Below are 22036 nucleotides of genomic sequence, written 5' to 3'. Positions count from 1 at the left end.
TTTCGACGTCGATCAACTCTTTATGTACTCAACCAGCTCAAATAAATTCCCTACAAAAATAAATTGTAAATAAAAATTAAACATAAAAGGAGAAAATACAAATATTAGAATCAAGAAAAACTTACTATTATGAAGAAGGATCAAATGAAGTTGGAAGAACAAATAAGAAAGGCGCAAGAGAGAAAACATGGCTCGGGGGGTTTATAAATACCATCAAGTTGTCGCTTACAACCGACACCAGGTTTCAAAATATTTAAAAAACTAAAATCTATGTCGCTCATAACTGACGCAAACTTTAAAAAATTTAAAAAATTAAGGAAAAGTTTGTGTGTCGTCGAAATAAGGACAAGTTTGTGTCGGTTAAAACCGACATGTCCCTGGCAGCCTCGATAGTTGTATCAGCGGCCTCGAAATAGGACAAGTTTGTGTCAGTTCAAACCGACGTTATGCCCTACACTGATACTTTATGTGGTTTAAAAGCGACACCAGTGTTTAAAAATACTGAAATGTATGTTTACGTCAGTTTATAACCGACACCAGTATTTAAAAAATATTAAAATGTATGTTTACGTCGGTTTAAAAGCGACACTAGTATTTAAAAATATTAAAATGTATATTTATGTCGGTTTTAAAGCGACACCAGTACTTTATGATGCTTATAAGCGACATTAAATCTGACGTCATGTTCAGTTAGTGTCGCAACTGTCTTGTCTGCCACTATATCAGATTAAACTGACACCACCCACTGACACTATAAGACCATTTTGTAGTAGTGCGGGCAGGAAATCTGGTTGGTGGGCGTTCCTGGCTTGAGCACACAGCTCCCCGAGGAGTTGGCACTTTGGTTGATTATCGGGCTCCTGCTTGCCACAACACTGCAAGATGAAAATAAAGTTAGTTCTAAAATGTGCCTTTATAGGGCCTTAGGTGTAGACCTTGAGGCTCGCAATCAAAACAAACTAAATGCTTAGGCATGCCACTGCCATCTCTGCATGGCAGATGTAGAACAAGTATGTTTTAAGCCGATTACTTGCGCCCCAAGTTATTTCTAAATTCTTGTTTATCAAAGGATTGTCGTAGATGGGTTAAGTCTACATTAAGTTCTTTCTATGCCTTGAGATCAAGGACTTTTAGTTATCTTGTATGCTCAATGGGTGAAGGTCCAGATCTGATCAAGTCATCAGTTTAATTCATTCAAATCTTGATAAAACCACTAAGTGAACTAGATCTGAGAACTGATGGGGTTTTGAATCATAAAAAGACTAGAAACAACTTGAATATAAACTAGGGAATACATTATAACTCCAGATCTAATAATTAAAAGACAAAACAAAGAGAGTAGGGCAAGATTTCACCTTGTCGGGCAAGGTAAAACGTTTTGCGGTCTTTTCTCTTTGCAGTTTACAAAGGACTGAGTATTAAAGGGGATGGCTGGAACAGAGTTTATACACTAGAGATTGATACTACAACATTTAAGAAAATGTAGCAGAGCTTTTACATAGACAAAAGATGTCTTTCTAAGGAAATCTAAGGCTAAAATGGTGCAAAGTCTAGACAAAGCACGGCTTTCTGGGCATTTGCTTAGCTGAAAGTCAAGTTGTATGTCTGTTTGTTTGATTGGTTGAGTGTCCTTGTCTCTGGGCCCTCTTCCCCCTTTTATAGATGAGTTGACTTGATTTGTGATGTTCCTGTTCTTGCCCGAAAGTAATTTGAAGGCTAGGGAACCATTGGTATTTACATGCCATGCCATCCATAAAGTGCTTTTGGGCCTAGAGTTAGTGAATTCCCATCGGTTGTCACTTCTTGTGAGCAACTAACCTTTGCATTAATAGGGGGTGCCAACTGGCTTTTAGGACGGATGATCTGGGCTCAAGTGCTAGCTTTGGGCGAAATCTCCTTCTTGAGCTCTTCTTTGGGCTTCTCTTCCTGAAAGCCCAAAGTTTAAATATCAACCCAAACAGTGCCCCCTTCAATAGTTGTTAAGCCTGCAGATCGAGGTGTTAATAAGGATTGAACAGTCACCATTCATTAACCACCGTCGCACGCCTTCGCTCGGGACTTGCGTTAATTAAAACAGCAGTCGCATTTTAGACTCTTGCGCTACCCCATGAACCCTATCTCCAGGTTAATTGTTCACTATAAATTCCCCCTTACCACTTAGTTAAGCATCATAGTACCTTTAAGCTTTCAATACTTTCTGGACTTATCATAATTTTCAGAAAATCTTCCCTGGCCTTCTCAATTCTTGATATCATCTAGAATTTCGAACTCAGCCTTCTTATGGGACTAGTGAGGAGATTTCCACCATGCGCAGCTTGTTTTATAGCCCTCTGGCCTTCAGGCTGGCCTGCACACTGAGTTTTTCTTTTATGAGGGCGAAGTACTTTCCTTAGGACCTGCATGGGTATCCCAGGCTTCAATAGTCGCAAAAAGCAACATACTTAAGGCAAATATTAACCCCTGCATTCTTGGTCACTTCATCATCATAGATGTATGCTTTGGGATCAATATCAAAGTTTTTGGGGGACTATTATCAGCCCGAGCCTTCTTCTCCTCAAGTGTCAAAGTATCCATCAGCTTCTCATTGATTCGAATGACGGGTTCAATCATGAGATTGGTAATGGGTCCCAGCCCAAGTCTTTGCTCCTAATTTTTCCATTCCACAGAGAGACTTTAGTGTACCCAAGTACCTTCTTGGGTCTTTCAAGCGTGGATGCAGAGGGGTTTTATTGCTTCAGAGGGGTTGAGTAGAATCTTCAGGATTATGCCGTCATATCATCCTAGGATAATTGTTTCAGAGGAGTTGAGTAAAATCTTCATGTAATTTCATCTTTTGATAAAATAAAAAGGGTAAAAGACAGTTTACTACCCTCATGTTTGGTGGTTTTCAACATTTAATACATCAATTTTTTTTCATCCCAGAGTCATACCTAGTGTAAATTTTAAGACAGTCTTATACATCTTTTAGTCAAACCATTAGTTATCCCGTTAAGTGATGATGTGGCGCCCATGTGGCGCCCATGTGGACAATGACTAGACACCACGTGTCATTAAATTATTAAAATAATTCATAAAAAAAACACCATTTTCCCCCGCCCCCAACCTAGAAGAGGAAGAAGAAGAAGAAAAAAAAAACGAAATCTGGGCAGAAGAAGAAGAAGAAGAAGGAAAAAGAAGAAGTAGAAAAGAAAAAATATCTTGGCAGAAGAAGTAGAGGCAGGAAGAAGAATGAAGAAGAAGAAGGAAAGAAAAGAAAAAAAAAAGGAATTTGAGCAGATAAAGGCAGAAGAAGAAGAAGAAGAAGAAGAAAATAGAAAGATAAAAAAAACGAAATCTGGGCAGAAGAAGAAGAAGAGAAGAAAAGAAAAAAAAAGAAAAAAAACAAAATCTGGGCTGGGTAGAAGAAGAAGAAGAGAAGAAAAGAAAAAAAAGAAAAAAAAAACGAAATCTGGGCAGAAGAAGAAGAAGAGAAAAAAAGAAAAAGGAACGAAATCTGGCAAAGAAGAAGAAGAAGAAGAGAAGAAAAGAAAAAAAACAAACGAAATCTGGGTAGAAGAAGAAGAAGAGAAAGGAAAGAAAACAAAAAAAAAGGAATATGGGCAGAAGAAGAAGAAAGAGAGAAAAAAACGAAATCTGGCCAGAATGAGAAGAAGAGGAAGGAAGAAGAAGAAAAAAAAAACGAAATCTGGGAAGAAGAAGAAGAAGAAGAAGAAGAAGAAGAAGAAGAAGAAGATGAAGAAAGGGGTGTTGAAACTGCGTTTTTTTTTTTTTCTTCTTCCTCTTCCGAGTTGGGGGCGCAGGGGAAAAGGGTGGTTTTTGTTATTTTTTATTTTTTTTAATTATTTTAATATTTTAAATGACACGTGGTGCTCATTCATTGTCCATAAGGGTGCCACTTCATCACTTAACGGGAGAATTAATGGTTTGACTAACGGATGTATGAGACTGTCCCAAAATTTACACTTTAGGTATGACTCTGGGATGAAAAAAAATTGATATACTAAATGTTGAAAACCACCAAACATGAGGGTAGTAAACTGTCTTTTACCCAAATAAAAATGTCCTATTTTCTTCACTTTAGCTTGTATTCAACTGCGATGAGAATATCAATCATCTTTAGATCTCTCAAATTATTTAAACCTCTTCGACATAACAATCCCTAACATCCCATAAGGTTGGATGATAATTCTTCAGAAATTTAGCATTAATTGGATGTTTATGTAAATTTCCCTTTAAATCGGCCAAATAATAACCCCCTTTATCTAGTGCTTGATGAATAACGAAAAAACCTTCCTAAGTTGGACTCCATTTGCCGAAGCCTCTTACTTGGGCTCCCAAGGGCAAGACCGTCTTCCCCACTAAGCCTCATTCCTTAAAAGTCTTCAATTTTACCCTTTTGTTGTAGGCTTAAGCAACAACTCTCTTTCCTTCTTGAATTTTATTTAGAGCTTCAATTCGGGCTATATCAAGGTCCTCAATTCCTTGACACATAGCCTGAATATACTCTTCACTGTGGAGCTCATATTGATTTTGAATTCTGACCGAACTTACATTGATTTCCATGGGAATAACAGCATCTTGCCCGAAAGTCAGAGAGTAAGGTGTAGTCCCAGTTCCTGCCCTCTTGGAAGTTCTACAAGCCCACAATGTATCTCCCAGCTTCTCGTGCCACTTCTCTGGACTATATGCCACCATTCTTTTGATAATGTTAACCAATATCTTATTGCTGGCTTCTGCTTAACCATTTGACTGGGAGTAGTAAGGGCTAGACCGAATCATCTTTATTTTGAACTTACTCGCGAACTCTTCTACCTCTTTTGAAATAAAAGATAGCACGTGGTCTGTGACAATTATCTCGGGTACTTCAAATATGTGTAAGATCTTGGTTTCAATGAACTTTTTAACAGTAGCTGAGGTTATGGTTTTTACTGCTGATGATTCTACCCACTTGGTGAAGTAATCCATTGCCACAATTATGAAAGTGTGTCCCTTGTTAGAAGCTGGATGAACTTGCCCGATGAAGTCCATTGCCCATCTTCTGAAGGGCCATGGTTTAACTACGGGGTTCAAGGGCACTTAGGGTACATGCTAGAGTGGCCCATGTCTCTGGCATTCTTCACATCCTCAGGCATAAGCTTTACAATCATTCTCCATTTTGAGCCAGAAATAACCATATCTTTTTAGTAACCACCTCATCTTGGTTCTGACTTGGTGTGCCCCACAGATCCCTTCATGCACTTCGGCCATGACTCTCATAGACTCTTTTTGGCCTAAACATTTTAACAACAACCCATCTGGAGTCTTTCTTAACAGATTCTTTTCCCACAACACATATCTAGTGGCTTGTTGTCTGTTCTTCTTACTTGTGGGAAAAGAAGGATCTTCCAAGTATTGAATAATAAGTGACCTCCAATCATCTATTTTGGACTCTTAGGTCATTATATCCAAGTTGAATCCTCTATCAAAGCTAGAAAAGAGATTCCTCTTCTGCACCTCTACTTCTATCTTGAACTCTCTTTCTTGGATCTGCACTCCAGCAACTAAGTGAGCTATTTCATTGGCTATTGTATTTGATTCTCTGGGGATATGGCTGATTGAAATTCCATCCCCCCAATACCTTAATAATTGTGTGGCCGTCAAGTAATAACCAGCCATAGTAATGTGTCTGCATTTGTATTCTCCATTTAGCTGATTGATCACCAATTCTGAATCACCAAAAACTTCAACTTCGGTTGCCCCCAACTCTATTAGAATTTCTAAGCCAATTGTCAGTGCCTCATATTTTGCCCGATTGTTGGTAATCTCTTGGTAATCCAAGAGAAATGAATAGTAATGGTGAGAACCTTTGGGATTGATGATGACAATCCCAGCCCCCACATTTTTCCGAGTACAATATCCATCAAAATATTAGCTTCAATGAGAGATCCAGATGCTAGTTATTCTTTTCACTTCTTGCCGGACCCATTCTTCCTTGTCCAAACAGGCTCTGTATGGCAGGATCCATACATTTGCCATTTCCAAAGTTCCCAAGATGTTAACCATTTCTTCTTGAGACTATTGGTGCTCGGCTAAGAAGTTTGCAATTGCCTGCCCCTTGATTGCCCTTTGAGGCACATATTGGAAGCTGTATTATGAAAGTGCAAGGATCCATTTTCCAATCTTTCCAATTAGCATTGGTTTTGACAGCATATACTTGATTATGTCGGTCTTAGCAATGATGTGGATGTGGCAGGGCAACATGTAATGCCTTAGCTTGCAAGCAGTAAAGTACAAAGCTAAACATAATTTTTCCACCGGAGTATATCTTGTCTCTACCTCAGTCAAGATTCTACTGAGGTAATATATGGCTTGTTGTTTCCCACCTTCATTATTTTGGGCCATCAAGCTTCCAATTAACCTCTCTGAGGCAGAGATATATAGTTTCAATGGCTTTCCTCTCTGAGGTAGCATGAGCACTGGCAGAGAAGCTAAATAAACTTTTATGTTGTCGAAAGTCTTTTGGTGTAGTGGGCCCCATTCAAATTCTTCCTTGTCTTTTAGTCTTAGCAGAAGAGTTAGCGGCTGAATCTTGCCCGCTAAATTAGCAATGTTCGGGCAGGAAATATGGTTGGTGGGCTTTCCTGGCTCGAGTACACAGCTCCTCGAAGAGTTGGCACTTTGGTTGATTGTCAGGCTCCTACTTGCCACAACACTACAAGAGGAGAATAAAGTTAGTTCTGAAATGTGCCTTTATAGGGCCTTAGGTGTAGGCTTTGAGGCTCACAATCAAAACCAACTAAATGCTTAGGCGTGCCATTGCCATCTCTGTATGGCAGATGTAAGACATGTGTGTTTTAAGCCGATTACTTGCGCCCCAAGTTATTTCTGAATTCTTGTTTATCAAATGATTGTCGTAGATGGGTTAAGTCTACATTAAGTTCTTTTCTATGCCTTGAGATCAAGGACTTTTAGTTATCTTGTATGCTCAAGGGGTGAAGATCTAGATCTGATCAAGTCATCAGTTTAATTCATTCCAATCTTGATAAAACCACTAAGTGAATTACATCTGGGAACTGATGGGGCTTTGAATCATAAAAAGACTAGAAACAACTTGAATATAAACTAGGGAATATATTATAGCTCCAATTCTAATAATTAAAAGACAAAACAAAGAGAGTCGGGCAAGATTTCACCTTGTCAGGCAAGGTTAAACGTCTTACGGTCTTTTCTCTTTGTAGTTTACAAAGGACTGAGTATTAAAAGGGATGGCTAGAAAAAAGTTTATACACTAGAGATCGATACTACAACATTTAGGAAAATGTAGCAGAGCTTTTACATAGACAAAAGATGTCTTTCTGAGGAAATCTAAGGCTAAAAAGGTGCAAAGTCTAGACAAAGCACGGCTTTCTAGGCATTAGCTTGGCTGAGAGTCAATTTGTATGTCTATTTGTTTGATTGGTTGAGTGTCCTTGTCTCTGGGCCCTCTTCCCCCTTTTATAGGTGAGTTAACTTGATTTGTGATGTTCCTGTTCTTGCCCAAAAGTAATTAGGAAGGTAGGGAACCATTCGTATTTACATGCCATGCCATCCATAAAGTGTTTTTTAGCCTAGAGTTGGTGAATTCCCATCGGTTGTCACTTTTTGTGAGCAACTAGCCTTTGCATTAATTTGGGGGTACCAACTGGCTTTTGGGATAGATGATCTGGGCTTAAGTGCTGGGCTTCGGCTGGGTTTCGGCTGAAATCTCCTTCTTGAGCTCCTCTTTGGGCTTCTCTTCCTGAAAGCCCAAGGGTTAAATATCAACCCAAACAGTTATATTCTGAATTTATGATTAAAGCATGTAAAAGCACCATTTACCTGTTCTGTTCCCTTTAGAATTTTCACACTTCGATCGACTCAAACCCAGAATGGAAATGATCATATCACTCAACTAATAGCCTTTTCTATGGAGTTGATTAGTATTTATAACTCAGTTAATTGTTGTATTTATAGAGGAATACTAGATCATCACATTCTTATAAGCCCATACAACAGTCTTTTCTCCCATTAATGTGAAATTATCAACACGCTACCTCACGTATGACGAATTTTCAAATTTAAATGTGTAGACAACACAAACTTACCTCTATTTGAATTATAAATAAAATTGTCTTGTGTGAAGGATGTTTCATATTATTTATTTACTTATTATACAGTTTGTTTTCATTATGGTTATGAAAATAACAAAATCAATAAATAAAATAAAATTCAAATGAGAAGAATTCTTAGGCCATCTCCAACCGAAGGCTGGCCAAAGGGCTCGTTTGAGCCCTCTGGCCCTCCACGATTCCCCAAGATATTAATATTTTAATGAACAGTACAGGGCCATATTTGCCTCCGTCTCCAACCGAGGGCCAGAGGGCCAAAGGGCTCTTTTTAGCCCTGTCACAAAAAACCGTCTCCAACCGAGGGCCAAAGGGCTATAGGGCCAAACATAATTTATTATTTAAATTTAAAAACTACAACAACTTAAATTTAAAAACAACAACTTATATTTAAACACTACAAATTAAATTTAAAAACAACATTAACTTAAATTTAAAAATTACAACGACTTAAATTTAATATCCATAATCAATATTATCTTCATCATCCGCCATTGTAGGAGTATAGTCAGAGGTAAACAATTGCCGCCGAGCCATAATTTCTTTTTTTTTCCTATCAAAATAGGCCTTACTCATTGGAGTGTAATTCGAAGTGTTCCTTTCCATATTCTTATCATCCATCTCTTCTTGTATTTGTTTGGCTCGCTCTTCATGTCTACACTTCCTTTCTTCCGCCTCACGGGCATTTTGCTCCGCCAGTAATCGAAATGAGGCCGCCACTTCATGTTGAGCGGCGTAATCAGCATTTGCCTTGCCCTTTTCCCTCAACCTTCGGGCCTTGTTTCGTCCCATAGCCCTAGGTAAAGAAATTTCGGACGGAGTCGGATTTTCTACCCTTGTTTGTTGAATGGTAGGAGATCCATCTTCATTCATATCTACAGATGGGGATGCAGCTTCCAAAGGATCCACTCTATGTTGAGGTGGATCTTCAAATAACACCCACCCTTTACAAATTTCCCAACAACCGTGAAACTGAAAGGGTTTTGAGCTGCCCTCCATATACAATTCCTCCGCTTGGCGTACCTAGAAAATATAATTAAAAAAATTTTAGGAAATTAATTCACGAAATTAATGTAATATAATTAAACATTTAAAATAAACTGTAAAAACACTAACTTCGTCATAGTAATTGGCGCCGCTTTCATGTCTACTTGCTGCTGCTAATAGTGCTTGATGCCATTTATTCAAACTTGGATGAAGATGTTTCTTCCATCTTGAAGAACAACTTTCGTGGTTTCGGGTATTCGGTGGAATGGTGCCTTCGTAGAACTCTAAGTATTTTTTGGATACACGAGTCCAAACACCTTCACTTGTTTGAGAAATCCCCCTCACACTATCTTCTGAGATCCATCTATAAGCCTTGCAAAGAGCTTCATCTTCTTTTCGGGTCCAAGCCCTACCTTTCATTGCAGATGAGGCCGAAAAAAATGAAGGAAATATTGCAAATGAAATGAAGAAATATTATAGATGAAGGAAATATTGAAAAATTGAAACAAATATTATAGATGAAGGAAATATTGGAAAATATATTGAAGGAAATATTGAAAAATTGAAACAAATATTATAGATGAAGGAAATATTAGAAAATATATTGAAGGAAATATTGAAAGAAATATTGAAGGAAATATTGAGAAATATATTGAAGGAAATATTGAAAAATATTGAAGAATGAAATATTGCAAATGAAGTGAAGAATTGAAAGAACTTCACCATATTTATAGAAGAAAAAAATGTTTAAAATAAATTTTAAAAAAAAAAAAAAAAAAAACCAACAGCTAGTTCAACGGCTAGCTGACTCAACTAGCCGTTACATTAAAAAACATTTCAAACTATTAGTGTCGGTTATAACCGACACTAATAGTAGAACTATTAAAAAAAAGCTCTTTAATGCTGTCGGTTTTAACCGACAGCAATAGGAAACATTAAAAAAAAAATAGCCAGCCCTCTCCGATCCCGTGGGGCCCTCCCAGATTCCAGAGCCCTCTGGCCTAGCCCTCGGTTGGAGACGGTTTTAGGGCTATTTTCGGCCCTCTGGCCCTCTGGACCCTTCGGTTGGAGATGGCCTTATATTCCTCACTTACTCTGGGACTGGGTGACAACCAGCTCATCACAAATAGCAGCAGTACGTCATGAACCACGCGTCACGTATACTAGAAATCTGTGAAGCATAGAGAATTTATCACACATACTTTTCATGACGCGTGAAAAGGTGACACTCATTGTGACAACTAAAATTCGTCACATATACTATTATGTGACGAATTTAAGAAGATCATAGAAGCAATGTTTTCTTGTAGTGTGTGACCATCAGACTTCATATATGAGATAACCTACTCTGCTCTAACACCTTGAAAAAATTAGAATATTTCAATTTTCTCACGAAGCTCACAATTATTATCCTCTTGCACTTGCCCTTTTTAACAAAATATTTAAGGTACCAAAACTAATAGAGGAGTGCAAGAAAAGAGAGTGTGTGATTCATTTCTCTTACATGTAGAAGATTGCACTAAAAGGAAACAAATACAACATCGTCGTCGTCGTCATTGTCTACCTCTATTTCCAGCAAAATATGAAACACATAGTTGAGGTCCTTGATGATGAAGTACTAAGAACTTTAAGTTATATATATTTATATCTAAAATCCAATTAGCTGGCTAGCTAGAGCATATATATTCCAAGTTTCCAAGCTTAGGGAATTACAATCTCACCCACTTCATCTTCTGTATTTGGAAACATCAACCATTCATCTGGTGAAAGGCTCTGATCATTTGCATCAACCAAAGCAACTGTGTCCTGATCATCATCTACTTTACAGTTACTATTCTGGTTCTGACCAAACAACCAATTAGAACTCCCCAATGGCAAAGGATAGTTTGACTTGTCAGCATTTTTGCCATCTAAAGTCTTCAGAAACCCTAGCCACCAAGAATATGAAGCAGCTTGGCTCTCCCCCCACTCAAATTCCAAGGCTTCCATGGCTGCTGAAGAAGGAGCATAAGGCAATACTGAAGGTGTAGTTGTAGACCACACTGGGCCAGGCAGAGGCATAGGCTCCGCCAATGAATCAAACTGTGGACCCACATATACAGGTGGTGGTGGCGCCGACGCTTCTGGTACCGCTGATGATGATGATGATGATGATGATCTATGGAGTTGTATGGCATGGAGAATCTCCATCCTGATTTCAGCAGCATCGACGTCACGTGTTTTGGAACCTCTTTTAGCGGTAAACCTTCTTCTTACTGGCTTCCCTGAAGAATTGCATTTCTCTGAGGACGAACTCTTTTTTTTTGTCATGGAGGTTTAAAGTTGAAAGGGTTTGATGAGTTGAATTGATGGAAATCGGAGATCAAGAGAGAAACCTACCTTTCACTATTATACTGTTATTATAATATCTCGTGCTAATAATATAATAGTTTGTAAAAAAAAATAAAAAATGGCCTAATCGGATAAATGGTCTATGTGGTCATAATGTATTCAGATGATAGCCCTTGTGGTAAAAAAATTTGGATTTAAACCTCTGTGGTCATAGTCTGTTAGGATTTAAACTCATGTGGTCTAAGTCTGTTAGGATTTATGCCCTTTTATCATTCCTCCATTAGGTTTAGGTTGGCAAAATCGGATAAATGGTCCACGTGGTCATAATGTATTCGGAAGATAGTCCCTGTGGTAAAAAAAAAATTCGGATTTAAACCCCTGTAGTCTAAGTTTGTTAGGATTTATGCCCGAAACTAGAGGTTCTGTCATTTCTCCGCTAAGCTTACAGGTGGAGCAGAGTTTCTCTGAGGAGACGCGACAGAACGAGGTGGAACTAATAAATCACATAATTCATTAAAATTCAAGATCTAATAAATCAAATAATTCAAAATGCCTTTATAAAATTAACGAGTTTTTGACTCCCGAATATCCAACCGATTAATTAATTCTTTATAACAAATTCTATTTTTCTTTGACAAATAAGACAGTAATCGTTGGCGTTTTCCCAGAATTTTACGTAAACCTCTATGAGATAAATAGTTTTTTTTTGTGTAATTGTAAATGTGAAGTAAGTCTTCGTATTCTATTGGTGAAACTAACTATTTGAAATTCAACAGATCCTCTGTTTTCGTCTTTTTCTTCTTGTGAAATAACTGAGATGAATGAATTTTTTTTACCATAAACTAAAATCTTCTCTCCCCCCCTCTTTTTATTGTAAGATATTTTTTATTGATAGATACTCATAGAAACTCTGTTCCACCTGTAAACTTAACGAAGGAATGACAGAACCTCTAATTTCAGGCATAAATCCTAATAGACTTAGACCACAGGGGTTTAAATCCGAATTTTTTCTACCACAAGGGCTATCTTCCGAATTCTTTATGACCACGGGGACCATTTATCCAATTTGGCCAACCTAAACCTAATGGAGGAATGACAGAAGGGCATAAATCCTAACAAACTTAGACCACAGGGGTTTAAATCCTAACAGACTGTGACCACAGGGGTTTAAATCCGAATTTTTTTACTACAGAGACTATCATCCGAATACCTTATGATCACGGAAATCAAATATCCAATTAGGCCTTAAAAAATTTACATAATGTTACAATAATTTTTGTGTAATAGAAGTTCCTCTCGAAAGAACAAATGAAAAGAGAAAAGATGGTTCAGAAGCTATGACATGTAAACTGGCGCGTAGTGGATTCAACGGTACACATCAAATTTGGGTTTGGAGAGCTTTTAGAGGTCGCTGTCTACCGCACAGTCACTCTGCACAAGTGTACGGCCCCTCAATTTTCTTTTGTACGTACTTTCCTGCTAAGGACTTTAAAACAGTGGATTTTCCTCTAGGCAAAACAGTGATCCCTTTGTTAGCTACAAACTTTTTTTTGGATCAAATTGCAATATTGCTACATAGCACTGTGGATGTATGTGGCTTCGACACTTGTGAGGATGGGATGATGAGAACCTTAAGAAACAACAAAGTGAACCCCATTTTAAAATTTTGCATTGTTCATATCTGGTCCATCCAACTTGGAAGCACAGTTGTCCAACTAAATCCTTCCAACTAACTGGTACAGTTGCATTCATGTATGGTCCCAGTTTGGAACTCTTTTTTGGCTTTAGTTAGTATCAATTCCACCATGAAATGCGATTTGTGTGGTTAAACTAATATTAGAGATAGTCGTTCACGTGCGCGTGAATGATTGTTAGTCATTATTGTAATATATAGTAAGACAATTGTTCACTTACGAATAGATATGTGTTAATTGTTAGTTTAATATGTAAAAAATACTATTGTCAACCCTAACTCGTAATAATGCATAAGCATGTATGGCATGGGCTCATCATGCGACTGTTGTAGTTGGATTTTTCCTTTTTTTTTAGGGAGTTTTAACTAAAAGTCTTCGATACTGTTCACTTTAATGAAAAATCACATTTTTACACTAAAAAGTCAAATCTAGTATTATTCACTTCACCCTTTATTTTGTTCTTATCGTTAAAATTCAAAGTTTTCAAGCCCTTTTCATTAGTTTTTTTTTTTTTGGGTTTTGCTTTTCTTAGTTTAAGTCTCAAGTATAAATAGGATGGAGATTATTAAACATAACCAAAACTACAAGAGATACATAGAGCGAGTGAGAGAAAGATTGAACCTAGCGATTAATAATAGATTAAGGAGGTTGATTTCGTAACCAAAGCTACTTCTCTCTACTTGTAAAAATTTTCAAGATGATCGTCGGGGACATAGGAACAAATTGCCAAACCTCGTAAATGTTTTACGTTCTCGTGTGATTTGGTCGTTTACTGTTTTCTTTGATGCTTGGTTGTTTTGACTATCATAATTCATTTTTAAACAAGATATTGGAGTGTCTGAACCAACAGTTTTACCTCATTGATGATTTTTCATTTGAGAAGCAAGTGTTTGGGGTGCATAAATTCACCGAACTGCGTCAGCGTCAGCTAAGTTTGACTTGACGTTTGCATCAAAAGGAAATAAATTAAGGGTTCTCGACATGTTTTTCCTGGCTACGCTCATAAACCATCACATTCTTCTGTTGAAGTTATGAATCTGTGCAGTTGATGAGAAAGAGAAATAGAGAGAGAGAGAGAGAGAGAGAGAGAGAGAGAGAGAGATTGATTCAAATTGTAAGAAAAATGATTCTCATTCATTGTGATTGCAGATTACACAATGATATATACATCAATAAAAATATCTTACTCAATGTTGAGTCAGCAATACATAACCGACTGTATCAACCTTAGCTTAATAGCTAAGTTAAGTACTAATCTAGTGCCTTATGCTCATTACAATCTGGTGGTCCTTCACTATCCTTAATATAATCCATCAAGCGGAAGGAAGAAAATCAAACTGAAAGCTTGGATCGGAGCTATGCAAATCTATCAGCAAGTAGATATTTGGTAAAAATATCAGTTATTTAGAGTAAGGAAGCCACATGATGAACACTTATATGATCCAAAAGAACTTTTTCTCGGATGTAGTGATAATTGATCTCTACATGTTTAGTTCAAGCATGAAACACTGGGTTGAAAGCTAGAGCAATGGCACTTTTGTTATCACATAAAACACTCGGGGTTTTCAGAAGAGGGAATGAAACGTCATACAAAATTTTACAAACCCAACTGAGTTCTGCAACAGTATGACCAAGAGAACTATACTCGGCTTCAGTAGAAGAACGAGCTATTGTACTTTGTTTCTTGGCATTCCAAAAGATGAGATTGGGTCCAAGAAACACACAGTATCCACTAGTAGATCGTCTGTCCATAGGGCAACCTGCCCAATTAGTATCAGTCCATGCTGTAAGAATTTGCCGACCCTTGGTAAACCACAACCATGAGTCAATGGTACCCTTCAAGTACTTGAGAATCCTTTTCATAGCCTGCAAATGAATAGTTCAGGGATTATGCATGTACTGACAAACCTGGTTGACTGCAAAAGCCAAATCCGGTCGTGTCCAAGATATTGAAGAGCACCAACTATTGAGCGATAAAAGGTAAGATATGTGAGAAGAGTACCAGAGTGATCCAATTTCGTGGAACTAACAGGAGTGGTGCATGGTTTTAGCCCAAGCATATCAATCTTCTTAAGTAAATCCAAGGCATATTTGGATTGATGGAGAAACAATCCTTTAGCAGATCGGTGAACTTCAATGCCTAAGAAATAATGGATATCACCTAAGTCTTTGACTGAAGCTTGGAAATAATAGATTGACAGAGTGCAGTGGAACTTCCAGTGATAATAATACCATCCACATACACTAAGATGAAAGTGATGTAAGAGTCTTTCTTGATGAAGAGACTAGTATCCGAGGAAGAATATGAGAAACCCAAAGAAACAATTGCACTGTAGAAAGCTTCATACCAAGCTGTTGGAGCCTATTTAAGACCATAGAGAGACCGTTTGAGTTTACAAACGTGGTGAGGTTTAGACTTATCCACAAAACCAGGAGGTTGAATCATATACACATCTTCTTTGAGATAGCCATGCAGAAAAGCATTACTTACATCTAACTTATGCATAAACCAATCATAACTCACAGCAATAGACAAAAGAATTCTGATGGTGGTTGGTTTTGCTACGGGGCTAAAAGTCTCAGAAAAATCCAGTCCTTCTTGTTAATGAAACCATTTGGCTACCAATCGAGCCTTGTATCTTTCTATGGAACCATCAGCTTTGTGTTTAATTTTGAATACCCATTTGCACCCAACGAGATTGTAACTTGGATGTGAAGGTACTAATTCCCAAGTATCAGTGGTTTGAAGTGCTTGATATTCATTTATCATTGCTTTCACCCAATCAGGATTTTTTTAGGCTTGAAGATAAGTAGTAGGGGTGGGAGGGATGATGGTGAGTTGATCAATAGAAGGGGAGAGATGATGCTTAGTGGCTGTAAAGATCTTAGGTTTAGAAATACTGGCTTTAGCTCGGGTAATCATAGGATGTTGGTTGACTGGAATAGTTGTAGTAGGTGGGACACAGGATGAAGAAGAGGGATGATTGAGGGGTACTGGTGATGAGACAGATATAGGTGAAGGGGAAGGATTATTTATAATGGTATGAGTGGTTGTAGTATGATGAATAGGTATAGTAAGAGAAATAGGGTGAGATAATGGAGGAGAAGAAATAGAATGAGAAGATACAGTAGGAAGAGTTAAACTTGGAGATTTCTTGAAAGGGAAAAGAGTTTCATCAAACACCACATGTCTCGAAATATATAACATGTTAGTAACCGGATCAAGACAATGGTAACCACTGTGATTCAAGCTATATGAACACATAAAGTCTACTCTTTGGATCCAACTTACTGGACGAGTAGGGTTGTAGCCATGGATAGCATGCACACCCAAAGGTCTTCAAGGTGTGATATTTAGGTGTGGCTTTGAAGAGTAATTCCCAAGGGCTAATAGAAGAAGTCTAAGGTGGTAGTCGATTGATGAGGTATACTGTAGTTTGAAAAGCCTCAATCCAGTACTGAGATGGTAAGTCACTGTGAGATAATAAAGTTCTACCCATTTCAACCACATGTCTATGTTTGTGTTTCGCTCATCCATTCTGCTCAGGAGTGTGAGGACAACTCAATTGATGAGTTATGCCTTGAATATTAAAGAAACTTTGCAAAGTAGCACTCAAGAACTCACCCCATGAATCGGACCTCAAACATTGAACTTTACTGTCAAATAGAGTTTGAACTTTGAGAACAAAAGTCTGAATAATAGAACACACATCTGATTTATAATGCCGTGGATAGAGCCAACTATATTTAGTGAAATCATCAACTAGTATTAGATAATATCGATATCCAGTACAAGAAGATGTGGGGGAAGGACCCCATACATCAGCATGAACAAGATGAAATGGCCGAGTAGAACTACAAGGCAAAACAGAAAATGGCAATCTTGAAGCCTTCCCAAATTGACAATCAGATCAAACAGACTTCTGAGAATTTGAACCAGCAATAGACAAGTGACCTTTATTCACTACTTTATTTAAAACTAGACTTAAAGGATGACCAAGCCGTATGTGCCATGTAGTGAAATCAGCTTTAGCAATCATTAAAGCAAGGTGAAATAGCAATGTCAGAAACACCATTAGAAGCATTCTGGTAGAAAGGGTACAAGTCTCCTTCACTGGGCCCCTGGAAAAGCATCATCCCAATTCTTAAATCCTTGATGTAGAATCCAAAGTGATTAAAAGTCAGCGAGCACCAGTTGTCATACACAAATTTATATACGGACAGGAGATTATGAGAGGCTTGAGGGACTAATAACACATCATGAAGTTTGAACACAGCATTAGGAGTGCGCATTAAAGCATGTCCAGTATGAGAAATACACAAACTTTTTCCATCACCAACGAAAAGTTGTTCTGTGCCCGTGTATGGTGTTGCAGAGTTTAGAGAGGCTGGATCAGGAGTGACATGATGAGTCGCTCCACTATCAGTAATCCAGTAGCTTGGAGGATGTGATCCAGTCAGAGCATTAAAACCCATTGGAGGGGAACGTTGAGAAGCAAACTGGGAGAAAGAGCCACAGTAGATAGCAGAGTGACCATATTGATTACAAAGCTGACAAGTAATGGATTGTCCAGGGTGGGATGGTCCAGGAGTGTGACTGGAATATGCTCCAGAAAATGAGGAACGAGAGGGAGCATGACCAAGAATACCTCAAGAGTTATTGTGTTGGCGATTTGCACCAAAGTTGCGATTTTGAGGAAATCGATTATGATTGTGGTATTGATTGTGATTTTGATTCTGATATTTGGCCCTGAAGTTGCCTTGGAAAGAAGTGGAACCAGATGATCATTGTTGAGCACCATAAACATGAAAGGTGCAGAACTTGAGGATGAAGAGACTCGAGTCTTGGGTTTTTTAAGAGAAATCTCCTTACTGAGTAGAAAACCATGGAGTTCATCACTATTAACAGACTTAGTTCTTATTTCGATTGAGTCAACAAAAGATTCATACTCATCCGGTAAACCAGCAAGAATATAAGCCACAAGATCTGAATCGGAAATCGATTCACCGGCAGCAGCAAGTTTATCGGAGTTGTCCTTAATAATGTTGAGATAATCAGTCAAGGAAGCATCACCTTTCTGAATAGTCTGGATTTTAGATCGGAGACTGTGAACATAAATGCGCGAAGCTCCTGCGAAACACGTTCAAGAGACTGCCACAGAGAACGAGAATCTTCCATTCTAATAGTCAGAGGAAGAAGATCTTCAGCAAGAGTGGAGTTGATCCAGATTATCAAGATTTGATCACGTTCACACCACAATTCGTACACAGAATTAAGGATTTGAGATCCAGACGAATCACGAACAAACGGAGGATGACAAGGACCATTGCCAGTAAGAAGCCCCAAAAGCTTGAATCACTTCAGAACGGGAAGGAATAAGCTACGCCAGGTGATGTAATTGTGCCAATTGAGTTTCGTCGGAACCATTCTAGCAATGTTTTGAACAGTAATTGTTGCAATCGATGGAGGTACATTGGTAGAAATCTCACCAAGAGGAGTAGGACCAGAAGATGTAGCTGGAGGAGAAGAATCAGAAGAGGGCTGATTAGGCGTCATAGCTGTTGCAGAAAGATTGCTCGAAAGAGAAGAAAAATCTGTTTAGGAGATCAGAAAAGTCAAGAACTTAGGTAAGATCTGTTTGGGAGATCAGAAAATTCAAGAAATTAAGAAAAGGAAGGAGGCGAAGGATCGACGTCGGTGGACTCCGGCGAAGATACCATGTTGAAGTTATGAATCTGTGCAGTTGATGAGAAAGAGAAATAGAGAGAGAGAGAGAGAGAGAGAGAGAGAGAGAGAGAGAGATTGATTCAGATTGTAAGAAAAATGATTCTCATTCATTGTGATTGCAGATTACACAAGGATATATACATCAATAAAAATATCTTACTCAATGTTGAGTCAGCAATACATAACCGACTATATCAACCTTAGCTTAATAGCTAAGTTAAGTACTAATCTAGTGCCTTATGCTCATTACAATCTGGTGGTCCTTCACTATCCTTAATATCTTCAGGTTCTTCAGGTTCAACATCAAGTCAGCTGGTTGAGATCTCCTCTCTTTTGTTTCACCATTTTTGTCAAGTGTAAAATATTAGCTCCCCAAATGCAAAAGCTGAATTTATCCTTCTCAGGCAGCCCATTTAAACCTTGGCAGTCGCTTCATGCTAGCCCTGCCAGGCTCTCAATACTAAGGCCGATTTTTGTCCATGTCGTATCACTCTATGAGGTTGTCCTCCATAATTTCACTTCAGACCCAAAACCAGCAAATTTGAGGTCAGACTCTCTGTATATTGATGATACAATATTATATGGCCTGAAGTTCACACATGCCACTCATTTTATCATTGACACATAATATAACAATAACAGTTTGAAAATTCTTCTTCCAAACTAGACCTAGTCTATAGGCACATAAGTCCCTAAAGATGTCTTTAATAGTTCCCAACAAAAACTGTTGCGAGTAATGTTGTTACAGGAACTCTCACATGTCTTAAGTATAATTGGCTCGCGATGTACTTTCTAACGTGACATTCTAAAAGCTGCTTGAGAGACGTTCTCCACCAGTAAAAAAAAAATGTTTTATTCTTATTTTTTTATAGCAAGCTAATATTCTCCTGTTAATTCACATCGAGCTGGATTAAATTAGAGACCTTAGTATACTATTAGTAGTACGGACTAGGAGACTACAACAAACCAAAAGAACTCTGGCAGCCGTCGGTTCCATTTGTGTATATTTTAAGGGTTTAATCTATAGTTTTACATAGACCATTAGTAATTTAGTACTTTCTACTTGACCTGCTACTCCAGGATGCTAGGGGCAATGCCGAGTCACATAAATAATAATTAATATATAGCTCTCTACAAGTTGTACTAAATTGTTGGCTATCTTGGTAGGAACAAAGAACCATGGTTGCACCCCGTTAGCAGGCCCAAAATTGAAAGGGGCACCAAAAACCCAGCCTACCTTCTTCCCCAAACGGGCCAAACCCCAAGCCATTCCTTCTTCCCAAAACCCAACCTTCCTTCTTCCCCGAACCCAGCTTTCCTTCATCCTCAAACCCTAACTTCAACGATTTCTTTATCTAATTAATTTAGAGAATTAATTAGAGAAAAAGGATGATCCTCAAACGCAGCCTTCCTTCTTCCCCCATGGCTGCAGTATCATTGTATAATTTCTGCGTTTGCCATTGCAATCTCTCTCTCTCATTGAAACTGGGCCGCACGATTTGCAGACCTCTCATCACAGCCATTGAAGCCGGCGACTTCTGCGACGATGACCTCCATCACCTCCGTCGAGTTGAATTTCCTAGTCTTTCGTTACCTTCGGGAATCAGGTATGCTTCACTTTGCAAACGACTTTTCGAATTTATTTCCCTAATTTTCTGTTCCTGTTTTTAATTAATTGTATTGTCATCCTAGGGTTTCTGGGAATTTGGGTGTGCTGTACAGATTATAAGGACTAAATTAGGTAAAGTCGGAATTTTTATTATCCTATACAATTCAACATTCTGTTTGGTTCCTGAGAAAACAAAAAAAGTTAAGCAAAATCGAAAGCTCCAAAACAATGTAAAAAATTTCAACAAATCCAGTAGCTTCACTTACAACAAGGACCACAACATTTCTCGTAATTTTCTCGCATTTTCCTCCAGCTTCGAGTGATTCCAGCCCTCGTTAAATTTTTTCTTTAAACGTTTCCGTATTAAAAAAATGGGAAGCCCACTGTGTTTAATTTAACTTACTCCTGGATCGATGAACAATGGAACAAGACAGAAATCTTACAACTCATGATGTGGTTATGTTTGAACATTGACACCTTGCAAGTCTATCTAATTTTTTTTATCAATGATTGAGCTGTTCAAAATGACCTTTCGGGATTTTATTATTTCTCTAGTACCAGGCTGAAGACTGAGAGTATAAAGAAATGTTTTATTCGGATACTTCTTATATCGTCAATTAATTTTATAATAAAACTTCAATTTTCATTATGAAGATTGAGAATATAAAGAAATGTTTTACTCAGATGCTTCTTATATCGTTAATTGATTTTATAATAAAACTTCAATTTTCATCATGATATCAAAGTAGGTTAGATATTCATGTTTAAACGCAACAGCAGACGTATTCCTGGTCGTCCAGTTACGGGCCCGCCAGCATTTGTTCTGAAATGGTTGATATGTGCACGTATATTCCGCTGAGAGTCAAAAGTTTTAAGGTGCAAAAAGTCATGGATCATGGAATAGCTTTTGAAATTTGAGTGAGAATGGGAATCCGGCAATGGAGTTCCATGCAATATAATATTCTTCAATAGAGAACTTTGTCTTTGTAGTACGAGTCATCCATTGATTTTCATTGATCGTTTACTTGTAATTAATTATCTAAAAAACTAGATTTGTCGGATAAAATCTTTCATGCACTAATTTAAATGTCACGAACGTAACACGTTCTTAATCATGTGCTACTCATATAGTATAGTAAATATAAAACACTCATCTCATGTAACAAATGTATGAAAGTTTTTCTACGGAAAAAAATTTAGGAAAACTAACGAAAAGTCCAAAAAAAACTTCTATTTTAATAAAAAAAAACATTTTTTAAAAGTATAGTTAATAGTATCAGGAAAATGTATAAATATGAATTTTCGTTAAAAGTGAACAGTACCGGAAATGTTCGTTAAAACTCTCAAAAAATTTATAATAACAGTGGGGACAAACTTTTCTTAAACAAACAATTGATATCGAACTATGGGCGAAGTATTTTTAGGGAATACAGTTTGCTTGTACTTACTTTGTCAAACTTTCCTGACTGTCATTAGCTTATCTTTTTCCCCTACGATTGCTCTTCAGAATCAATGGCTTTGTTTGAATTTTGATTCATTCAACTTCATGGGTCACATGTGCAGC

The 22036-nt window shown here is 37.8% G+C and overlaps 1 protein-coding gene and 2 long non-coding RNA genes across 3 annotated transcripts; 1 reads left to right on the top strand and 2 right to left on the bottom strand.

Moving 5' to 3' along the window:
* Window positions 1–4407: 4407 nt before the first annotated feature.
* LOC103434019 (uncharacterized) lies at window positions 4408–5028 on the bottom strand. The gene is made up of 2 exons (XM_008372332.1): window positions 4797–5028; window positions 4408–4676 (listed from the first exon to the last, which is right to left on the bottom strand). The coding sequence occupies exons 1-2, from the start codon at window positions 5026–5028 to the stop codon at window positions 4408–4410; spliced, it is 501 nt and encodes a 166-aa protein (XP_008370554.1).
* Window positions 5029–8443: 3415 nt separating this feature from the next.
* On the bottom strand, window positions 8444–9451 carry LOC139195191 (uncharacterized). Its single transcript, XR_011579826.1, has 2 exons — window positions 9240–9451; window positions 8444–9146 (listed from the first exon to the last, which is right to left on the bottom strand). It is a non-coding gene; the product is annotated as an uncharacterized lncRNA (long non-coding RNA).
* Window positions 9452–20028: 10577 nt separating this feature from the next.
* On the top strand, window positions 20029–20752 carry LOC114824577 (uncharacterized). The gene is made up of 2 exons (XR_003772864.2): window positions 20029–20470; window positions 20556–20752. It is a non-coding gene; the product is annotated as an uncharacterized lncRNA (long non-coding RNA).
* The last annotated feature ends 1284 nt before the right edge of the window (window positions 20753–22036 follow it).

The sequence above is a fragment of the Malus domestica genome, chromosome 04 (genome assembly GCF_042453785.1).
Source record: "Malus domestica chromosome 04, GDT2T_hap1".
NCBI classification, from domain to species: Eukaryota; Viridiplantae; Streptophyta; class Magnoliopsida; order Rosales; family Rosaceae; genus Malus; species Malus domestica.
Note: the sequence above shows the minus strand (reverse complement) of the source record. Positions and strands in the feature narration are given on the sequence as shown.

Bases quoted from the DNA above. Each gene is read 5' to 3' on its own strand.
- LOC103434019 (XM_008372332.1), bottom strand. From the start codon at position 5,028: ATGGACTTCATCGGGCAAGTTCATCCAGCTTCTAACAAGGGACACACT. The intron at 4,677-4,796 runs GTAAGTTCAAAA...CATATAGTCCAG, and splicing joins AGAGGTAGAAGAGTTCGCGA to AGAAGTGGCACGAGAAGCTG.